This window comes from Scyliorhinus torazame, chromosome 14 (assembly GCF_047496885.1).
Source record: "Scyliorhinus torazame isolate Kashiwa2021f chromosome 14, sScyTor2.1, whole genome shotgun sequence".
In the NCBI taxonomy this organism is placed as follows: Eukaryota; Metazoa; Chordata; class Chondrichthyes; order Carcharhiniformes; family Scyliorhinidae; genus Scyliorhinus; species Scyliorhinus torazame.
Window position 1 is genome coordinate 51,453,631 of NC_092720.1, and position 22,096 is coordinate 51,475,726.

General features: G+C 46.6%; 1 protein-coding gene across 1 annotated transcript in view; it reads left to right on the top strand.

Annotated features, from left to right (window-relative positions):
• The window catches only part of LOC140389029 (uncharacterized), a 57,900-nt gene that overhangs the window by 5,902 nt on the left and 29,902 nt on the right, over positions 1-22,096 (top strand). The window contains exons 3-6 of the mRNA XM_072473194.1: positions 596-685; positions 3,251-3,445; positions 6,269-6,384; positions 9,042-9,104. Of these exons, the coding sequence (XP_072329295.1) occupies positions 596-685; positions 3,251-3,445; positions 6,269-6,384; positions 9,042-9,104 (464 nt within the window). The remainder of the gene's footprint in view (positions 1-595; positions 686-3,250; positions 3,446-6,268; positions 6,385-9,041; positions 9,105-22,096) is intronic.

Consider the following 22,096-nt stretch of genomic DNA (forward strand, 5'->3'; position numbering starts at 1 on the left):
GGCAACATCTAAGAAAATACCTTCAAGGTAACATTCTATGATCTTTCTTACAGGCTCCCATCAATTCTAAAAACTGTAGAAATATACAACACTTGTACTTTCAATAAGTGCACATTTTGGCTTTCCTGTCTAGTATTATAACAGCAATGTCATTTTTAAATATATGCTTTAAACCTTAAAGTTTCTTTCCTGGACTCTTCTGGCTCACAGTCTGCCTTTTCACGGTTAAAACATGACAGAGGAGTTGTTAGATTGGCCTGCATTTTTAAATAGGACCTGCTGGCCTGAGGCAAGTGCCATGTTTGCCTACTCAAAAGAACAGGTTAATACCAGGATACAGTGAGATACACAGCTGGATCAGAGAGAGTAGATCATTGCCTTCATTTTAACTAGATAGGGGCTGATATGACAAACACCACCTGAGATCTATGTTACTTTCTATAATGATCAGACCAGCATAAGAAACAAGGCTGTGACCAATGATTGAGAATTGGCTTCATAAAAAAACTAAACTGTTGACAAGTTCAGTCTTCACCTATCGTTGTTGGTAACACACGAATGATTTAGATTCAGAGTGTTTTACTTTTCCCAACAGATGTCAATGAGTGTAAATCATGCTCTCCAGATTCACAATGTGCCTCTGATGGGGAAAGTTACAACTGTACTTGCAAACCAGGATTTTCAGGTAAATATATCAGAATTTTCTTGTATGGCATTAAAGGTTCCTTAAGCATGGCTCAGCTAAATAATTAATTGTACCAAAGCAATCATCGCTCACAATCTCATCATAATGAATATTTTGTTTAGTTTTTATGTACTTTATTTCTCAAAGTGCATATTATTATGTCATTACAGAATTATTTGTGTGTAACCTGGTATATTTATTCAAGACCACGATGCGCAATTGTTGTACTTTCCTTTGATAATTAGAGGCTTATTGCCCATTGTAGGTCTTTTGGGTCAGGAGGACAGGCTGATTTCCTTCTTATTTCTGAAGTCAATTAGAATGGTGGTGATCAAAAAGGCAACTAACAGGAAATAGATAGATCCTTAAAAACCTCTATCATGTTGGAGCCCTGACCACAAGCACAAGGTTAAAGTCAAAAGATTGCAAAGTCTTCTGCTTCAAGCGTCAGGTGGATGATCCTTCTCAATCTCCTCCTAAAGTCCTCAGAGGAATTGACTTGGTCAACATGCTGGTGGCAATGCTCAAGATCTGTGCACCAGAGCTAGCCACTCGCCTAGCCAAGGTGTTCTAGTACAGCTGTGGGGGCTGATATAGCTCAGTTGGCTGGACAGCTAGTTTGTGATGCTAGAGCAAGGCCAACAACATGGGTTCAATTCCCGTACTGGCTGAGGTTGTTCATGAAGGGCCCAGCTTCTCAACCTTGCCCCTCGCCTGAAGTGTGATGATCCTTGGTTTAAATTACCACCAGTCAGCTCTCCCCCTCAAAGGGAAAGTAGCCTTTGGTGCAGACAAATCTAATCCTAAAAATTACTGTCCTATCAACCTCTTTCCAATTCAGTGCAGTGATTGAATCATTACTAGTGGCCTCAAAAACATTGAATCACTAATAATCTTCTCACTACTTCTCAGCTACAGTTCCATCAAAGCCACTTGGCTTTCAACCTATTCACAGCCTTGATCAGACATGGGTGCAACAGCTCAATATATGAAATGAAAGAGAAAATGCTGGAAAATCTCAGCAGGTCTGGCAACATCTGTAGGGAGAGAAAAGAGCTAACGTTTCGAGTCCCATGACTCTTTGTCAAAGCTACAGCAAAGACTACAGCTCAATATATGAGATGTGCAAAAGCTGCTCTCATGTTGAGGGAGCATTTGAATTGGGGCAGCAAGGAGCCTTATCAAAACTGACATTAATAGGGGTCAATGCGAAGATCCACTAATGGCTGACGAAACCTAATACAACGTGAAATGCAGTCACCACAAACTTGGAACATTACTGCAGAAGTTCTTCAGTGAAACATCCTTTCCCGTCAATGAACTTTTCTCCACAATATGAGTAGGAACTTGTTGACAATTCCAGAATGTTCAGCTGCATTCACAAATCCTCTTACAATGAAGCAAGCCATGTCTGTTCACAATAGGATCTGGATAACATGCCTGCTTGGGCTGTGTTTTGACAGGTAACATTCGAACCATGAAGAGAAATTCGGAAACATTTCTAAACACGAATGGCAATTAATGCTAGATCAATTGTAAATTTAAAATCTGAGATTGATAGAATTTTGTTAATTATATTTATTAAGGGATATGGGACAAAGACAATTTATGGAGTTAGGTCACAGATCAGCCACTTCAATTCTCATTGAATTGAGGAACAAGCTTGAGGGGTTAAATTATCCTATGTTCCTATAAAATGCCAATTAATAGCCATCACAAATTTAAAAAAGAAGCTGGTCACTTCTCCTTGATCTTCCATGACACTGAGATTTCCAGCATCAACACCGTTGGCCAGAAGCTGCACTGGACCAACACCAACAAGAGCAAAATGGAGACTGGATACTCTGCAATGAATGGTCATCACGAGACTCCCAAAGCTTTTCCATCTTCCATCAGTTCAAGTCAGAAATATGATAGAATAATCTGCATCACTCATTTGGATAGGTGCAGTTGCAACAATGGTCAAAAAGCTCATCATCACCGAGAACCAAATTTGTTTGATTGGTGCCTCTACCACTTGATTCAATGTCCACTCCCATCATTATCCCACTATGGATCCTTTATATATGATACTGTAGAGCTCATCAATGTTAGCTTGACAGTAGTTCATTCTTCTTTGGCCTCAAGAAATAAATGCTGTGGAAACAGAGCCACCTCCATCACCTCCACATTCCTACCAAATCACACATCAGCCTCAAAAGTTTACTGTTCAGTCTTCCTCCAATATTACAGCAGACATTTGGTGGAACTCCTTGGAAATTTCACCCCATAATTCTCAATAATGATGTGTAATTACTGCAAGACCTCTCACTGTTTATTTCAGAAAGTAGAATATCATCATGCACGTCTCAAGCTGTTTGGCTCAGAGCTCCATTGCTATAGTGTAATATTCTTCCATTGTACAAAATGAACATCTATGCATTTTGTTGACCTGGAAATTACCTGATATCTTTGGATAATTCATTCATTACATATTAACATAACAAATATTAAGAGAACTTATGCAAAGAAAATTCATATCATTCAGTCCATAACAATTTGTCCGATTGAATTGCTTTACTTCAGGAAATGGTACGACCTGCATTCCATTGCCAGGCCCATGTGATTCTGTCCAATGCCCTCCTTCGTTCTGCAAAAATGGAGGAACCTGTGTAACTAACCCTGATGATGATTGCAAACCATTCTGCCGATGTCCACGTCAGTACAGGGGGGAGTCGTGCACACTTGGAAGACAGCAGTTCATTGCAGAACCATTGCCAAGTATGTTAGTATGCTTGATATGCTGTTACTTGAGAAGAAAGCTTGTGGCTAAGCTTGTTTTCCAGTTCTGTTACTAATGAATTATTGTAAACACAGATAAAACTGATTTCCAATATTCTCACTATGTATCCCTGCATTCTGTTTTCTTGTTTAATTGCCTCACCTTATGATGTAGACTAACCCCAAAGTGTATCATGGAGTTCACCTGACCCTCAACTTTTAATAGATTGTGGTATGGGGAGCACACGGCCCACTGTGCATATGTGGTACAGCAGAAATGGAAAAGTATTTTTTAAAGCAAAACAATGTTAATTCTATGAACTCAAGTTAACCTTTTTAAAACATGCAGTGAACATCTTAGCAACCACTAATTCAAATACGACCCCTAAAGAATACAACACTAAGTAATCCTTAAGTTGTCATTTTAACATCCATAAAACTTAAAACGAAACTTTTAACAGAAGCACATCAGGTTAAAGTCACTACTGAGAGCAGTTATTAGTTTTAAATCACTGGGATCGATTTACAGTCTTTAAGTTACAGAGAGAGAGACTAATACCCCTTCTGGCTGTGTCTGCAACTATCCAGCTCTGAAAACAAAACTAAAACACACCCTGCAGCAAATGCCTAAAACAAAAGTAAAAAGCTGACAGACAGCCCAGCTCCACCCGTTTTCTGACATCATTAATAAACACCCATTTCTTAAAGGTACATTTCTTGAACACCCATTTCTTAAAGGTACTCTCACATGACAAGATATTGAAATTAATGAATCCCCAGTGGCTTTCCAAGTCTCCATCTGTTAGTACAGTCCCATTCATTTTACTCTGCTATGTTTTCAGTCAATGTGCATAAAATATCTATCAGTCTTTACTTTTGTTTGCTGAACTGCATAGCCGCTCAAAACATTTTGTAGCATAGTGACTCTTTCACTGCATCTACTGCTCTCCTAGTGTCTACAAATCTGATGAACATCCAATAAGTTGGAAACATGAGAAACATAACAACTGACTCCATTAAAGAACAGCTACAGAGTACACTCACAATGGTTACAGCACAAAAGGAGATAATTCAGCCTATCATTTCTCCCTCTGAAAGAGCATTTCATCTAGTGCTGCTCCCTGGACTTTCCCCCACTGCTCTACAAATGTTCCTCTTCAGACAATGATCCAATTCCCTTTTGAATATGTCAATTGAACCTGCCTTCATTACACTCTCATTCCAGAGCCTAACCACTCATTGCGCAAAGTTTTTTCCTCATGTCTCCATTGCTTCTTTTGCCAATTACCTTAAATCTGTGCCATCTGGTTCATAAAATCCCTGCAGTGCAGAAGGAGGTCATTTGGCCCATGGAGTCTGCACCAACCCTCTGAAGGAGTATTCTACCCAGGCCCATTCCCCCCTCTATCCTGCCCCCTAACCTGCACATCTTTGGACTGTGGGAGGAAATCGGAGCACCCGGAGGAAATCCATGCAGACACTGAGAGAATGTGCAAACGCCACACAGATAGTGAGCCAAGCTGGAATTAAACTCAGGTCCCTGGGGTTGTGAGGCAGCAGTGCTAACCACTATGCCACCGTGTCGCCCCGTGGCTTTTGATTATTCCACCAATGGTAAAAATTGCTCCGTATGAACTTTGTCCAGACCCTTCATGATTTTGAATACATCTATGAAATCTCCTTTCTATCTTCTTTTCTTCAAGGAGAACAGTGCCAACTTCTACAATCTTTCTACGTAACTGAAGCTCCTCATCCCGAAAACCATTCTCATTTATCTTTTCTACACAATCTCTAATTCTTCACATCCTTCCTAGTGTGGTGCCCAGAACTAGAAACAATACTCGAGTGTGTTTTATACAGGTTTAGCTTAACTTCCATGCTTTTGTACTCTTTGCCCCATTGGAAAAGCCCCAGATGCAATTTACTTTATTAAGCACGCTTTCAACCATCTTGTGGCAATCAATGATTTATACATATATATACCATGGTCTCTCTGCATCTGCACCCTCTTTAGAACTGCAATCTAAATTCTATATTGTCTCTCCCCGATCTTCCTACCAAAATGAATCACGTCACACTTCTCTGCATTAAATTTCATCTGCCACTTGTTCGTCCATTCCACCGTCTTGTCAAAGTCCTTTTGAAGTTAAACACTATGTTCATGTTTCACAATGCTTCCATGTTTCACATCATCCACAAATTTTGAAATGATGCCCTGTGCACCAAGGTCTAGGTCATTAATATATATCAGGATGAGCATCAATCCCTGAGGTACTCCATTATAAACCTTCTTCTTGTTTGAGAAACAATCTTCACCATTACTCCTGTCACTCAGCCAATTTTGTATCAATGTACGACTCTTTTATTCCATGAGCTCTAACTTTGCTCATATATCTGTTGTGCAGTACTTTATCAAATGCTTTGTGTTGTCCTCATCAGCATTCTCCATCCATTCACCATTAACGATGGGTTCTTAATTAATTCATATTTTCCCAGGTGACTATTAATTTTTAAGAACTAGATTTTCATTGACCCATTAAAAGGTATAAGCAAGATCAAGATGTATGTATCTATGTATGTATCTAGATGGCTGGCGAGTGAAGGAAGTAATAGGGATGGAGGAGACAGAATCTTGGTGAATCTCTGACCATTCTTAAGTCAGATGAAAGTTCTTTACTGCAGTAAAAATAGCTTAATGTAGGGTAAAAAATTACATATCCACAAAAAATCTGTGTACATTCTTTTCGTACTGTCATGGTATACATTAATCAGTAATTACATATAAAAGAAAATGCCAATGCATTTTTTTGTTTCTGTTTTAAGCTACGCCAAAGAGATCAGTCAACATTACATTGAGGATACAAGACATCAATGTGACTGTCTTAAGTAACAGAAGCAGCACAGATTTCATCTCTCTGACTAATATCACCACAGCAAAGGTATGTCCTGATCTATCAGTTGAGTAGATTAACACTTGTTTAGTGATATTCAGCGGCTGGTTTAGCACAGGGCTAAATCGCTGGCTTTTAAAGCAGACCAAGACAGGCCAGCAGCACATTTCAATTCCCGTATCAGCCTCCCAAAACAGGCGCCGGAATGTGGCGACTAGGGGCTGTTCACAGTAAATTCATTTGAAGCCTACTTGTGACAGTAAATGATTTTCATTTCATTTTTTTTTCATATTCAATACTATTGCACCACAGAGCATAAATGTAAGTTGCTCCAAAAGAAGCCTGTGCAATATTTCCCATTATTATAAAAATGAGGGAATATATTTTCATTAATCTGGTGAAGCACATTATCTGCCTTTTATAAAACTGCCCAATTCCCAATCCATGATATTCTAAAAATGGCAAATTATCCTGTCTGTCAGACTGCTACCCAAATAGTGAAAATAATCATTTATTTCTTGAAATTTAATTTGTATCAATGCAAAATGATTTTAGAAACACTAGACACAGAACCAAAAGCCGCAAATATAACCGTGCATCACAAGATGGGAAAGTAGATTAAGCTGAATCCCTTTGCAAAGTTTCATAATGCTTGGGCTTCATATAGAATGCATTCTACTACAGAGCCAGGTTTATAAGTTATGAAGGTTGTAGATGCTTTATTTTCAATGTTTTGAATCATTAGATGTTGAACTTAATGTCAAATACCAACTAATGAAAAGCCAAGAAAAGGGTTTTTTGTGCTGGGACAAGTCTGTTGATGGCAGGATGACTAAGGTGTACGCCCCTACTTCACTCTACACAGAAAACTGCCTGCATAATCAAATCAGAAAAAAAACAATAATTATGCTAATAGCTAACAGGTGTCCACACCATTCTTTTTGAATACCTTGATGCATACAATGGGGTGGTAAGTGCCATGTATGAAGTTTAAATCCATGTCCCTATTAATCTTAAATTGCTGATATTGCTAATATTGATGGACTCATCCACAGAATCAACAGTGCTAAAAAGTACTGTTCCAAATATTATGGGCCAGGGTTTAGAGAACACCAAAGTATATCTTGGAGTTCACCTGACCCACAACTTTTAATAGATTTTAGTTATGGAGAGCACAAGGGCCCACTTTACAGGTGTGATGCAACAGAGACTAAAAGTATTTTTAAACAAAAACAATGTTTATTCTATGAATCCAGTTAACATTTTATAAACACACAGTAAGCATCTTATCAACTACCAACACTGATAATCCCCCAAAAGGATACAGTACTCTATAGGGACTGTTTTAGCACAGGGCTAAATCGCTGGCTTTGAAAGCAGACCAAGGCAGGCCAGCAGCACGGTTCAATTCCCGTACCAGCCTCCCCGAACAGGTGCCGGAATGTGGCGACTAGGGGCTTTTCACAGTAACTTCATTTGAAGCCTACTTGTGACAATAAGCGATTTTCATTTCATTTCATTCAGGTAACCCTTAGTAACTTCTCTAACAACATCTATAAGCCAAAACACTTTTTACCAAAGACAGTAGGTTTGCATTCTCTACAGAAACAGGTATTACTTGGAAATCATCAAGTGATCTGGAGACATTCTTTAGATTGCAGAGAGAGAGATCAGTACACATCTGCTTGGTTTGAATGCAGCTCTCCAATTGAAAGCGAAACTAAAACACAGAGCCAAAAAGAGCTTCCAGCTCCACCCACACAATGACATCACTGCAGCCATTTGATAAAGCACGCTTTTCTTAAAGGGACATTCACATGACACAAACCACAAACTCACAAAATTCAAAAAAGGTGAGTCAGCTAACAAAGCATACAAGTGAAAACCTTACATGTAAATAATGCCAGGGAGCCGGGCGCAGTTTCCAGGCCCCAGGTGTCAAGCAGATTTTGTTCTATTCCACCGTGGGACTGCCATTTTGAGGGTGGCTACAGTCCACAGGAAAGGGTGATGAAGGTTCAGATTTCTCCCAGTGCTTGTAGAAGGTCACGGAGTGATCATCCTTCCTTCCATCTGGTTCTAGACATTAACTGATAAGGTTGAGGCCTTTAGTGGGAAACTTCTTTCCAATCTTGGGGGCATTTCTATCCCTTTAAGGACAAACGTCTTCTAGTGCAACACCACTGTGCTTCCTCGTTCACACTGGTGGCAATCTGGCTGGGATTTACTATGTATGTATATACAATGGGCACTGACACAAGTAGATACAGAGGGACAAGTGGTGGCACCCTCACACATACAACTTGGCAAAGAGAAGGCTTCTCACACTCATGTCCATATGTTATCAGCAGTCAAATAATATATAGCAGCATTGTGAAAGCATTTCCCGCTTTTCAACTGAAATCGGGAAGAGAATGTTTTATGTTCATAGAATTTCTGAAAAATCTTAATGTCATACAAAGAATATATTTTATTTTGTAATTAGACTTTGAAATTGCTAATGCATTGTATCTGAATGAAATTCCATTTTAACTCTTTTAGCAAAGGAATTAATATATTTATTTAAATAGATTTTCATCTCACCTTCATTTGCATGCATCTCTAGAATGCATTAACATGTTTGTATTAATATCACACATCATTTAATTCAGAATTTTAAAGTTTGCCATGGAAGATGCATTTCACTATTCTTTCAAATTTTTTAGGTCTTTGAAATTATGTCTGGATTACAAAGGTTTGCTGGCAATTTGAAGCCTTTTTTCGGGTTGGTATTTTTAACATTTTGATCAATAGATTTGCTTGTTTATTTTTAAACTGCATGGTTCTGTTAAAATCCAAGCTATCAGTGAGGCAAAGGCGAGTGTATCCGCTCACACCCCAGTCCGCAGCCCTGGCTCGAGTCCAACACCCAACAAAATGGCACTCACCGGACAAGGCTCTAGATTGCTGTTAAGAACCGCTGACATGATGCTAAAGAAAGAGATCCAAAAGCTTACCATCTTTGAACGCGACCAGAACATGTGGGTTTGGTTGGCATGCCCACGAGAGCACTGCCCACACCTGTCCTCCACTTCAACAAAAAAACAACTCATCCTGGTTTTCATGAGATGAGTTCTGTGTATCACTTTGAGTTGGATCAGGCTGAGCCATGTGCTAGAGAAGGTGGAATTTATCCTACAAAGGGCCTCATTCCACACACCGTCATCTAGGGTGGGTCTCACCTCCTCCCATTTCGTCTTCACATGATCAAGCAGCACAGATTCCAATGAGATAATTGACTCCTAAATATTCAAGATCTTCCCTTCCCATACCGTAAAAGTCAAATCTAAACCTGATGATGTAAACAAATGGTTATCGCATATAGGGGCCAATAATGACTTGCCGCTCAGCTTATACTGTTGTCTGAGCTGCCTCCATATCTTCAAAGTAGAAATCACCACCGGGTTCCAGGTCTGCTTCGCTGGACAGAATAGGTGTGGTGCCTTCACGAGAGCCTAGAGGCTCGATCCCTTACACAAGCTTGCCTCCATCCTCTTCCATATGGTACCGATTCCCTATACCCCCCCCCCCCCCCCCCCCACTCCTGTGGGATCAACCGTACTTGCCTGGTGGACATGCCCCTGCATTTCCCTTTATTAGGGGGCCGTCCAAATGGCCACGGCCGCCGTTTTCACCATTAGGTTGGGCGCTATGCTCCGGGGTTTCCCTTTTTCCAGGGAATACCCAACATGTCCGCCAACCATGTGGGTGCGTCCCTGCACTCCGGGGTTTCCCTTTGTTTAGGGACCTTCCAAAGTGGCTGCTTGTGGGGCCATCTTGTTTCTTCAGCCTGTTCCTCACTCGCTGACCCTCACATTTCCCCGCCTCTGTACCTTCTTTATACAATGGAACTGTGATATTATCTCCACTTATCCCATTCACTAACACCTTAACTTTCAATGAACTCTCCAGAGGGAAAACCAAACCCCTCTCCAGTAAGAGAGTATGCTATGCGTATTATCTGTGTCCCTTAAAATAATTATGGGTTTGGCTATATCATTTAATGAAAATGGAGTGATCTTCCCCTTTGACAATAATCCTGAATATCTTTCATCTACCTCATTCACCACACCTGCTCCCATGGCAGTGTTTACCTCAGATTGCCTAGATATTGTTAGAGCAATAGTCTGCTCTGTAATATTCTCCACTTGTGTTCCCTTTTCAGAATCCTCCTTATGAACCTTAATAAATTCCCACTTTATTTTATGGTAACACTTAGGTCTTCGAATCTTACCTCCACCCTCAGTATCTTTCACCCTTGTCTAAGGAGGAGATCACAGAATATTCCCATTCTTGACTATCTGCCTTCCTTTCACTCTCCCACTTCCTGGGCGGGGAATGGATTTTTGTGCCGAAATCGGGTCTGGGGCCGGCGCCGGTTTGCCGTCGATCTGCCATGTTTCAGCGGCATTGGCACGTCAGCGGCCGGCCCATCCGTGATGCTCCACCCCGAAGGGCCGAGTTCCCGACGGCGTGGGGCACGTATGGTCCCTGTGTGCTGGCTGCAGACTGTGTTCAGCGACACCACACTCCGCCTGGATCCGTGCCGCTGGCCGGGGGGGGCTTCTGCGAGGGCTGGTGGGGGGTGGCCTGGGGTGGCCTGTGGGATCGCGGATGGTGGGTTGGGTTCGCGCACGGCTGGTGCCATGTTGTACGGCGCGACCACTGCAGGTCGTCAGCCGTGCACATGCGTGGCCCGTGACCCGGCCATTCTCCAGCCGTTTTTGGCACGGGAGGCGGGGGTTTCAGTCGCCACCGGTGCCAGAATCGGTGAGGGTTTCACGCCAATTTTATGGTCGCAAAAGACCACGCATTCTCCGCTGGCACCGGCACTTAGCTGCTGAAACGGAGAATCCAGCCCCTATTCTCTTCAAAATAATGGGAGTGACGGAACAAAGATTTAAATTTATGGATCAGATCAGAATCATCAGCCGGTATTGCTGCTTGTGGTCGTAACCCTTTGGTCTTCAACATGAATTCTTATCACAGAAAGTAGTTGTTAGATCCAAGGTAAGCAGCCTCGCATAAGCTGTAGGTTAGAGCTCAAAAATGTTTATTATTACTGACAATCAAATTACCACTACTCCCCGGTGGGTCACCTTCCCCAACCTGCACCCAAGTTGGGGTTTTTATACTAGAGGGGATACACCTGTTAAGGGGAAGCCCCATTCCTTTACCAAGGAAGTTCATATTCCCCAGAAGGCATGGGAAGCCTGGTGGTTCCTATCCCGTGAACCAACGCTGGGGTTATAACTGTAGTAAATTCTTATATTTTTCCAAGAGAAACATTTCTCCCAGAGCATCATAGGTAGTTTGAACTCCCAATGCTCGTACCCACCTATTAAAATTGTTCTGCCTATCCCATTCAAATTCAACCAAGTCTGTCCTGGCAGCTTTCTTAAATTCCAAAACTTATGCTTAAATGCCTCAGGAACTAATTCATATGCACCCAGAGTAATCTTTACCTTGTCATAATCCCTAGACACCCCCTCTATCAGGGAAGCATAAACTTCCTGCACCAGCCCCCTCAGTTTACTGTGCATGGGTAATGGCCACTTTTCCTTCAGCCATTCCATTTGTGTTGCCTATGTACATTGCCGTTCGCTTTAATTTATCGTACAATACAAAAAGGCTTTATCTTGAGTTTCTTTATTTACAAACTGACACCACCTGACTCGGCGAACCATTGCCCCCTCCCCCTAACCACCACCCCCCACTTCCATCCTCCCCCCTCCCTCCGCCCCCCTCCCCCACCCACCACCCCCCACTTTCATCCTCCCCCCCCCCTCAGCCCCCCTCCCCCTAACTACCACCCCCCCCCCCCCCCCCCCCCCCCGTTGCCCTCCCTGATCGATCGGTGGGGTGTTCCCCTTCTCCTCATTCCTCCCCTTTCCCCTCCCTTTTTTCTCCCTCCTTCGGCCTCGGCTCCTGGGTTGTGCATCCCTGATGTTCCTCCTTGCCTTTTTTCTTTCCCCTTTCTACCCCTTCCAGTTTCTCTTTCTATTGGTTGCTGCTGACCTGGAACACATTTTGGTACAGGCCGACAAATTGCCCCATGCAGTAAGGAAGCTTTCTTCCGACCCTCAGATGGCGCATTTGATCTTCTCAAGCTAGTCTGCAACTGTGGTTGGTGCTGCTGATCGCCAGGCGAGCAAGATTCTCCAGCGTGCGATTAGAGAAGCGAAAGCTTGGGCATTGGCCCTCTTCCCTATGTGAAGCTCTGGCTGTTCCGATACCCCAAAGATTGCCATGGTTTCACCCTCACCCCCACAATCTTGGACATCACCTTGGAGAAGGCTATCCAGAACCCAGCAAGTTTGGGACAAGCCCAGAACATGTGGGTGTGGTTGGCCGGGCCCCTCTGGCATCGTTCATATTTGTCCTCCACCTCCGGGAAGAACCTGCTCATTCGGGTTCTGGTCAGGTGCGCTCTGTGCACCACTTTGAACTGCGTGAGGCTGAGCCTTGCGCAGGAGGAGGTGGAGTTCACCCTGCTCAGTGCTTCGCTCCAGAGTCCCCACCCCACTTCTATCCCCAGTTCGTCCCCTCATTTCCGTCTGGTCTCGTCCAGTGGTGTTTGGGCTCTATCCAGTAGCTGTCCGTATATTTTCCCACAGAGTCCCCCTTCCTTACTGTCCGTGTTCATCTGGTCTACTAATAATGTGGTCTCTGGGGCCCAGGGGTACCCTACTGTCTCTTGCGGGGGAAGTATTTTATTTGTAGGTGCCTCATTTCCTGTCCTGTCGACAATTATCATCCTCCGTCAGTTCGTTCAGCGTCGCTATTCTGTTTCCTATGTAGAAGTCCCCAACTGTCAGCATTCCCCCGGCCTGTCTCCATTTTTAAAAGATTGTATCTAGCACGGCTGGAGGGAATCTGGTTACCGCAGATGGGGGCCATGGGGGACATCTTGGTCAGCCTGAAGTGCTGTCTTAGTTGGCCCCACGTTTTCAGCGTCGCCGCTACCACTGGGCTAGATGCGTATTTTATCACGGATGATGGGAGTGCTGCCGTGGCTAGGGCCCGGAGGGTCATCCCCTTGCAGGGGGCCTCCTCCATCTGCACCCATTCCGATTTGGGTTCATGAACCCATTCCCTCCCTCTTTCCCATCTGGTTCACTAATGTCCTTTCAGGAAGGAAATCTGCCATCCTTACCTGGTCTGGCCTGCATGTGACTCAAGACCCACAGCAATGTGGTTGACTCGTAACCACCCCCTCAACGGCAATTAGGGATAGGCAATAAGTGCCAGTGACGCCCACTTCCCATGAACGAATAAAAAAAAATATTCTGTACTGTAGTTTGAGATCTGCTCTTTTTGTGTCCCTGTTCCAGCAGTTTCTATGCAAGCTCCTTACTGTTAGGCTACATTCTTTCAACTGCACTCAAACAGCTTTCTGTTCCCCTTAGCCATTCTGTTACTCAGTACCAGCCCTGTGTTGCTTTAAGGTCGTAAAACCTCAATACAAATGTCGGCATCTAAACAAGTCCGAAGTCCAGAAACTCTTAAAAATTAAACTAAAACTTAAAGATATAGACTATTCCCAACACAGACACAACAAATATATCTCAGTCATCTTTATTGCCTAACATGTGAAGAAGGCAAGAAGGGAGTAGAAAGTACGTCTTAGCAAAGAAAACCTAGAGAGGACATTGGACAAGGTTTCGCAGGCAATGATCTGTGATTAACATTTAGCTGTTTTTAATCGGGTTGATTGGGGTAGTTTGCTGTCCAGCACAGCAGGAAACTCTGCCCTTGAATAACACTGGGCGGGGTTCTTTGTCGGCCGTCACCGGAATCGGGAAACGCGATTGGGCGGAGAATCGGTTTTGACGGCGAAATTGTGGCAGGTGCCGGGTTCTCGCCAAATCGCAATTCTCCGGGGCCTCGGCAGCGGCGTCAATGCGTTCTACTCCGCATATACAGTAAACGCCGTTGGCATACCATCAACGGGCATGACCCGGTATTCTCCGGGCCTCCGTGATCCTCCACCCCCACTGGGGGGGGGGGGGAATTCGCAACAGCGAGGTTCACTTGTGCTTTTAAAAATCGAGAAGCAGGCGCTGTGGCTGATGAGTCAGAGAAGGTAGGACACAGAGAGGCGCGACCGTGGGCTGTCGGGCTGGATACGGGCCGGGCTGGGGGGAGAGGGGATGTCCAGGCAACGGACCGTGGGGCTGGGGTGCCTCCCCACAGGACTGGGCGGTGTCCAGGCACGGACCGTCATTGCCGCAGCCTGCAAGGCAGCCACCTTGCTGCGCACCCCACTGACCACCCACCTTGGCCCCTTGTTATGCAGAGTGACACCGGCTGTATGGGTGCTCCCACCCAGCACCCACTCACCCACCACCTCTGCACCCCACCCTCTGCCATACCACCACCACCCCCAACTGGCGGGGCATTATGCGGCCCACTTAAGGGCAACGCCCACAGTAGCCCCTACAGGGGGGCGTCAGGCAGAGGCCGCAGACTTGTCAGAACCCCACTATACAATCTTAACCTTGCTTTCGTAAGCTTACACACAGTTCCTGTGAACCAATGTCATCTTTTGTCTTGAGATTTCTTATTATTGGCACACTTCTCTGGCCTTTTTTGTGGCAAATGGATTTGGCAGGTGTTAGAAGCCTCATTGATTGACCATACCTAGGAATTTCTTTGTCCCAAAGGGGTTCCTGCAAATTTGCCAGAAGGGCAGCACAAATCCCATTTACAAGTAGAAATGGGAGATCCAGTACACATCTGGCGCAGCAGGAACATGGCTATTTGCTTGCTGCTTTAATCAGGTTATTCTTAGATTTCATCCAAAACATTTTTCCCCTCGAGATTCTGGCATAAAAATAATATCTAGTACATTCTTCAGAGTTAACCACCAATTTTACTACTTAGTTATTTTTTAGGACACTTCCTTTTTACTATACTTTTTTTAAACCAATTATTCATTTCATTCAATAACAACCAATTCCATGGTTAAATAGATTGTGGTGGTTCTATCTGAAGGTTATCAAAATTCTCTCCCCAGTGTTTCTAAATTCCTTCTTTCACATGATTTAACATTTTCCTGCTGTTTCCTTCACAGAGGGTTTCTGCTGTTTGAGACTGGGATATTGCATGTCTTTGACATCCCTGAGGAAGTGCCCAAAGATTTCCATTCTGTTATAAAGTTAGGAGTGGGGGTTTTCTTTCATTACTCCAGTCCAGTCAGAGCTCCTGCGATCGTGTAGCAGCCCACAGTAGGGTTTAGACTGACATTGTGACCAGCTTGACCAAGAGACCTTCAATTACATAACAATCGCCTAGTGTCCAACCATCACCCAACTTAAAGGCCATCTATGAACAGAGGATTAAATAAACTAACTACATGATAAATGGGTATTCAGGAGAAACTTTACCCAAAGAATGATATGAATGTGGAACTCATTACCACATTGAATGTTGAGACAAGTAGCATAGACAATTTAAGGAAAGTTAAAGAAGACCAGTTGGACCGCATTACCAACTTATGAGCCCTAAACTCATATGTATCTCTATGTAATATGTACCTCTATGTAATACGTACCTCTATGTAATACGTACCTCTATGTAATATGTACCTCTATGTAATACGTACCTCTATGTAATACGTACCTCTATGTAATACGTACCTCTATGTAATATGTACCTCTATGTAATATGTACCTCTAGGTAATATGTACCTCTATGTAATATGTACCTCTATGTAATACGTACCTCTATGTAATACGTACCTCTATGTAATACGTACCTCTATGTAATACGTACCTAGAGACATAGATGTTTACAGCATGGAAACAGGCCCTTTGGCCCAGCTTGTCCATGCCGCCCAGTTTCTATCACTAAGCTAGTCCCACTTGCCCGCATTTGGCCCATATCCCTCTATATCCACCCTGCCCATGCAACTGTCTGTTTTTCAAAGGACACAATTGTACCCGCCTCTATCACTGCCTCCGGCAGTTCATTCCAGATGCTCACCACCCTCTGTGTGAAAAAATTTCCCCTCTGGTCCCTTTTGTATCTCTCCCCTCTCACCTAAAACCTATGCCCTCTAGTTCTAGAGTCCTCTACCTTTGGGAAAAAATGTTGACTATCTACCTTATCTATGCCCCTCATTATTTTATAATCCTCTATAAGATCGCCCCTAAGCCTCCTCTCCTCTGGGGAAAAAAATCCCAGCCTATCCAGCCTCTCCTTACAGCTCAGGCCATTAAGTCCTGGTAGCATCCTCGTAAATCTCTTCTGCACTCTTTCTAGTTTAACAATATCCTTCCTATAATAGGGTGACCAAAACTGAACACAATATTCCATGTGTTCTTGATTAATAAGGGGATATGGGGTTATGGGGAGAAGGCAGGAGAATGGGAATGAGAAAATATCAGCCATGATTGAATGGTAGAGCAGCCCCGATGGGCTGAGTGGCCTAATTCTGCTCCTATGTCTTATGGTGCGGTCTGACTAATGTCTTGTACAACTTCAACAAAGCGTTCCAACTCCTGTATTCAATATTCTGACCAATAAAACCTAGCTTGCCCTTTGCCTTCTTCACCACCCTGTCCACCTGCGACTCCACCTTCAAGGACCTATGAACCTGTACCCCTAGATCTCTATGTTCTGTAACTCTCACCAATTCCCTACCATTATCTGAGTAGGTCCTGCCCTGATTTGATCTACCAAAATGCATCATCTCACATTTATCCAAATTAAACTCCATCTGCCATTCATCGGTCCACGAGCTCAATTGGTCAAGAACCTGTTGCAATCTTATATAACTTTCTTCACTATCCACTAGGCCACCAGTCTTGGTGTCATCTGCAAACTTACTAAACATAGACTTCCGGTTGCGGCTATGCGGAGCTAAGTCGCACGTTCGGGCGCTCCCGCTAAAAACAGACTTTTGGGCTGAAAGGAAGGCAGATAGTCAAGAATGGAGATTTAAAAAGTGCCATTGAAGCAAAGAAAGGTGCGAGGGAGAAGGACCAAGATGGCGGTGGGCGGAGACCAGGCAGCATGGAGGCAGTGGCCGCAAAAGCAGCAGGAGCTTCTCCGGCGCTGTTTTAAGGAACTGAAAGCAGAGCTACTGGAGCCAATGAAGGCTTCAATCAATAAGCTGCTGGAGACCCAGATGGCCCAAGAGGCGGCGATCCAGGAGGTCCGGCAGAAGGTCTCGGAGAATGAGGACGAGATCCTGGGTTTGGCGGTGAAGGTGATGCGCTCCACAAGAAATGGCAGGCGAGGTTCGAGGAGATGGAGAACCGGTCGAGGCGGAAAAACCTGCGGATCCTGGGTCTCCCGGAGGGGCTGGAGGGATCGGACGTGGGGGCCTCCGTGGTCACCATGTTGAATTCGCTGATGGGAGCGGGGGCCTTTCAGGGGCCCTTGGAGCTGGAGGGGGCCCACCGAGTGCTGGTGAGGAGGCCCAAGCCCAGCGAGCCGCCGCGGGCGGTGCTGATGCAGTTCCACTGGTTTGCTGATTGAGAGTGTGTGTTAAGGTGGGCCAAGAAGGAGTGGAGCAGCAGGTGGGAGAACGCGGAGATCCGGATCTACCAGGATTGGAGTGCGGAGGTGGCGAAGAAGAGGGCCGGTTACAACCGGGCGAAGGCAGTGCTGCACAGGAAGGGGGGGAAGTTCGGTATGCTGCAGCCGGCGCATCTGTGGGTCACCTATAAGGATCGACACCACTATTTTGAGTCCCCGGAGGAGGCGTGGGCATTTGTTAAGGCCGAAAAACTGGACTCAGACTAAGGGTCGGGGATGAGGGGTCGTGGTGGAGGGATGATTGGGGATTGTTGGGTTGTGTTTCGAGGGGGGGAGTTCTTTGCTTTTTGGGTGTTAATGGGGCATTGTTTTAATTAGGTCTGCCAGGCGGGCTCGTTGGCGGGGGCGGTAGGTAAACTGCTTGGGGGGTCGATGGTTGGTACGGGAGATGGGGCGCCGCAGGGGAGGCGGGTCGGGCAAGTGGAAAGCGCGAGTTTTTTTCCTGCGTTTAGGGCAGAAGGGGCGGGGCCGGAGCTGGGAAGTGCGGGTTTTTTTCTCCCACGCTGGGAGTGGAATGGCCGGGATCCCGCTGGTGGACAGCGGGGGGGGGAGGGGAAGTTCCACACTGGGGGGTGTCGATGGAGTGGCTGGAGTGGCCGGGGTCAGCAGGAGTCAGCTGACTTACGGGTGTGCAATGGGGGCAGCTTGCAGCTAGGGGGGGACCTAGCTGGTGCGCGGGGGGGGGGGGACACCGGGTTGCTGCTGGAATGGCCAAGGGGGAGCTGGAGTTGGTAGAGGAGGTCGAGGCGGGGGTCTGCCGCTGTGGGGAACAGGCCGTGCGGGGGGCGCGGGCACGTGGCTGGCCGAGGAGGGGTTATGGCTAGTCGGCGGGGGAGGGGGGGCGGGTAGCCCCCTGATCCGGCTGATAACCTGGAATGTAAGGTGACTTAATGGGCCGGTCAAACGGGCTCGCGTGTTCGCACACCTGAAGGGGCTGAAGGCGGATGTGGTCATGCTTCAGGAGTCGCACCTGAGGGTGGCGGATCAGGTAAGGTTGAGAAAGGGGTGGGTAGGGCAGGTGTTTCATTCAGGTTTGGATGCAAAAAAATCAGGGGGTGGCGATCTTGGTGGGAAAGAGAGTGTCGTTCGAAGGCACCGAGCATTGTGGCAGACAATGGCGGTATGTATGTGATGGTAAGTGGCAAGCTGCAGGGGGAGCAGGTAGTGTTGGTCAATGTATATGCCCCGAATCGGGACGATGCGGGGTTCATGCGACGTATGCTGGGCCGGATTCCGGACCTGGAGACAGAGGGCCTGATAATGGGGGGGGATTTCAACACGATGTTGGATCCGACATTGGATCGCTCTAGGTCTAGGACGGGCAGGAGGCCGGCGGCGGCCAAGGTGTCATGGACCAGATGGGAGGGGTGGCTCCATGGAGGTTTGCGAGGCCAGGGGCCAGGGAATTTTCATTCTTCTCCCATGTTCACAAGACCTACTCCCGGATTGACTTTTTTGTCATGAACAGGGCACTGATTCCGAGGGTGGAGGATACGGAGTACTCGGCGATAGCCATTTCTGATCATGCTCCGCACTGGGTGGACCTCGAGTTGGGGGAGGAGAGGGACCAGTGCCCGTTGTGGTGCCTAGAGGTGGAGTTGCTGGCGGACAAGGAGGTGAGCGGGCGGGTCCGGAAGTGTATAGAGAGGTACCTGGAGGCTAATGACAATGGGGAGGTGCAAGTAGGGGTGGTCTGGGCGGCGCTGAAGGCGGTGGTCAGAGGAGAGCTGATCTCCATTAGGGCACACAAGGAGAGGGGGGAGAGGAGAGCGAGGGAGAGGTTGGTGGGGGAGATGGTGAGGGTGGATATGAGGTACGCGGAGGCCCCGGAGGAGGAATTGCTTAGGGAGCGACGTAGCCTCCAGGCTGAGTTCGATTTGTTGACCAACAGGAAGGCGGAGGCGCAGTGGAGGAAGGGGCAGGGGGCGGTATGTGCATACGGAGAATAGGTGAGCCGTATGCTGGCGCACCAGCTTCGGAAGCAAGAGGCAGCTAGGGAGATCGGGGGAGTTAGGGATGGAGGAGGGAACACGGTGCGAAGTGCGGTAGGTATCAATGGGGTCTTTAGGGACTTCTACGAGGAACTGTACCGGTCTGAGCCCCCACTGGAAGAGGGAGGGATGGGTCGCTTCCTGGACCGGCTGTGGTTTCCGAGGGTAGAGGAGGGGCAGGTGGCGGGGTTGGGGGCACCGGTTGGGTTGGAGGAGTTGGTCAAAGGGATAGGGAACATGCAGGTGGGGAAGGCACCGGGGCCGGATGGGTTCCCGGTTGAATTTTATCAGAAGTATGCGGACCTGCTGGGCCCGCTGTTGGTAAGGACCTTTAATGAGGCAAGGGAAGGGGGGGGCTCTGCCCCCGACGATGTCCAGAGTGCTGATTTCCCTGATCCTGAATCGGGACATGGATCCCCTACAGTGTGGGTCATACAGGCCGATGTCACTCTTAAATGTAGCCGCAAAATTGCTGGCAAAGATTTTGACCATGAGGATAGAGGACTGTGTGCCGCAGGTCATACACGAGGATCAGACGGGCTTCGTGAAAGGGAGGCAGTTGAATACCAATGTACGGAGGCTCTTGAATGTTATAATGATGCCGGCGATGGAAGGGGAGGCGGAGATAGTAGTGGCGATGGATGCGGAAAAGGCCTTTGATAGGGTGGAGTGGGGGTACCTGTGGGAGGTGTTGGAAAGGTTTGGGTTCGGGGAGGGGTTCGTCAGGTGGGTGAGGCTGCTGTATGAGGCCCCTGTGGCGAGTGTGGCCACGAACAGAAGGAGGTCAGGTATTTCCGGCCACACCGGGGGACGAGGCAGGGGTGTCCCCTGTCCCCCCTGCTCTTTGCACTGGCGATTGAACCGCTGGCCATGGCGTTGAGGGAGTCGAGGAACTGGAGGGGTTGGTGCGGGGTGGGGAGGAGCATCGGGTGTCGCTCTATGCGGATGATTTGCTGCGATATGTGGCGGACCCGGTGGGGGGAATGCTGGAGGTGATGAGGATCCTTAGGGAGTTTGAAGATTTCTCCGGGTACAAGCTTAATATGGGGAAGAGCGAGTTGTTCGTAGTGCACCCGGGAGAGGGGGATTGGTGAGCTCCCGCTAAAAAGGGCGGAGAGGAGTTTCAGGTACCTGGGGGTCCAGGTGGCTAGGAGCTGGGGGGCCCTGCATAAGCTTAACTTCACGAGGCTGGTGGAGCAGATGGAGGAGGAGTTTAAGAGGTAGGACATGCTGCCACTCTCCCGGGCGGGTAGAGAGCAGTCAGTTAAAATGACGGTGCACCCGAGGTTTTTGTTCCTGTTCCAATGCCTCCCCATCCTGGTCCCTAGGGCCTTCTTCAGGCAGGTTAACAGGAGCGTTATGGGGTTTGTATGGGCGCAGAAGACCCCGAGGGTGAGAAGGGTGTTCCTGGAGCGGTGCAGGTATGGGGGGTGGGGGGGGGGGGTTGGCACTGCAATGAAGTTACTGTGAAAATCCCCTCGTCGCCACATTCCGGCACCTGTTCGGGTACACTGACGGGGAGGAAGGTCGGGGGGGCGGAGGGAGAGAGAGAGAGAACAAAAGTCTTGTTTGTTATAAGTTTCCTTGGGTGTAGAATTTCCTCCTGTCTTTCATGACTTAAATGGAATAGGACTTTAAATATATATATATATGTATACTACAAATTAAATTTCCAACCTACTTACGCTTGCATGACTTTCAAAGTGCACATCTGGGTCATTCCCCAATTAAACACTGTCGGCCTGAATTATAATTAGTGGTTGCCTGATGTTTGCAAGATGTTGAAAGCTACGTGCACTTTAAGGTTTGCTCATCTTTAGAAGATTCCATGACATTTTAGCAAAGAATGAATATGATTGACTGCATGTGGTGGTATGTATTAGGGGTAATACGGTACACCACGTGTTGACAGGCTATTGGTGGAGGGATGCCAGGTCCTGATGGGATCTGCTTAATAAAGCCTTCAATTGACATTACCTCAACCTGCCTCGCGTCATATTAAGCAGAATTTAAATTGAAGAAAACGACGTGGGAACATGGAGCTCCGAATCACCCCGGAGTGCCTGCGCATCGCACCCCAAGCAGCTAACTCGGCCTCTATCTTCAAGCACTGGTTGGCATGCTTTGAGGGCTACCTCCGAACGGCCCCCGGCACACCGACTGACGAACAAAAGATGCAGGTC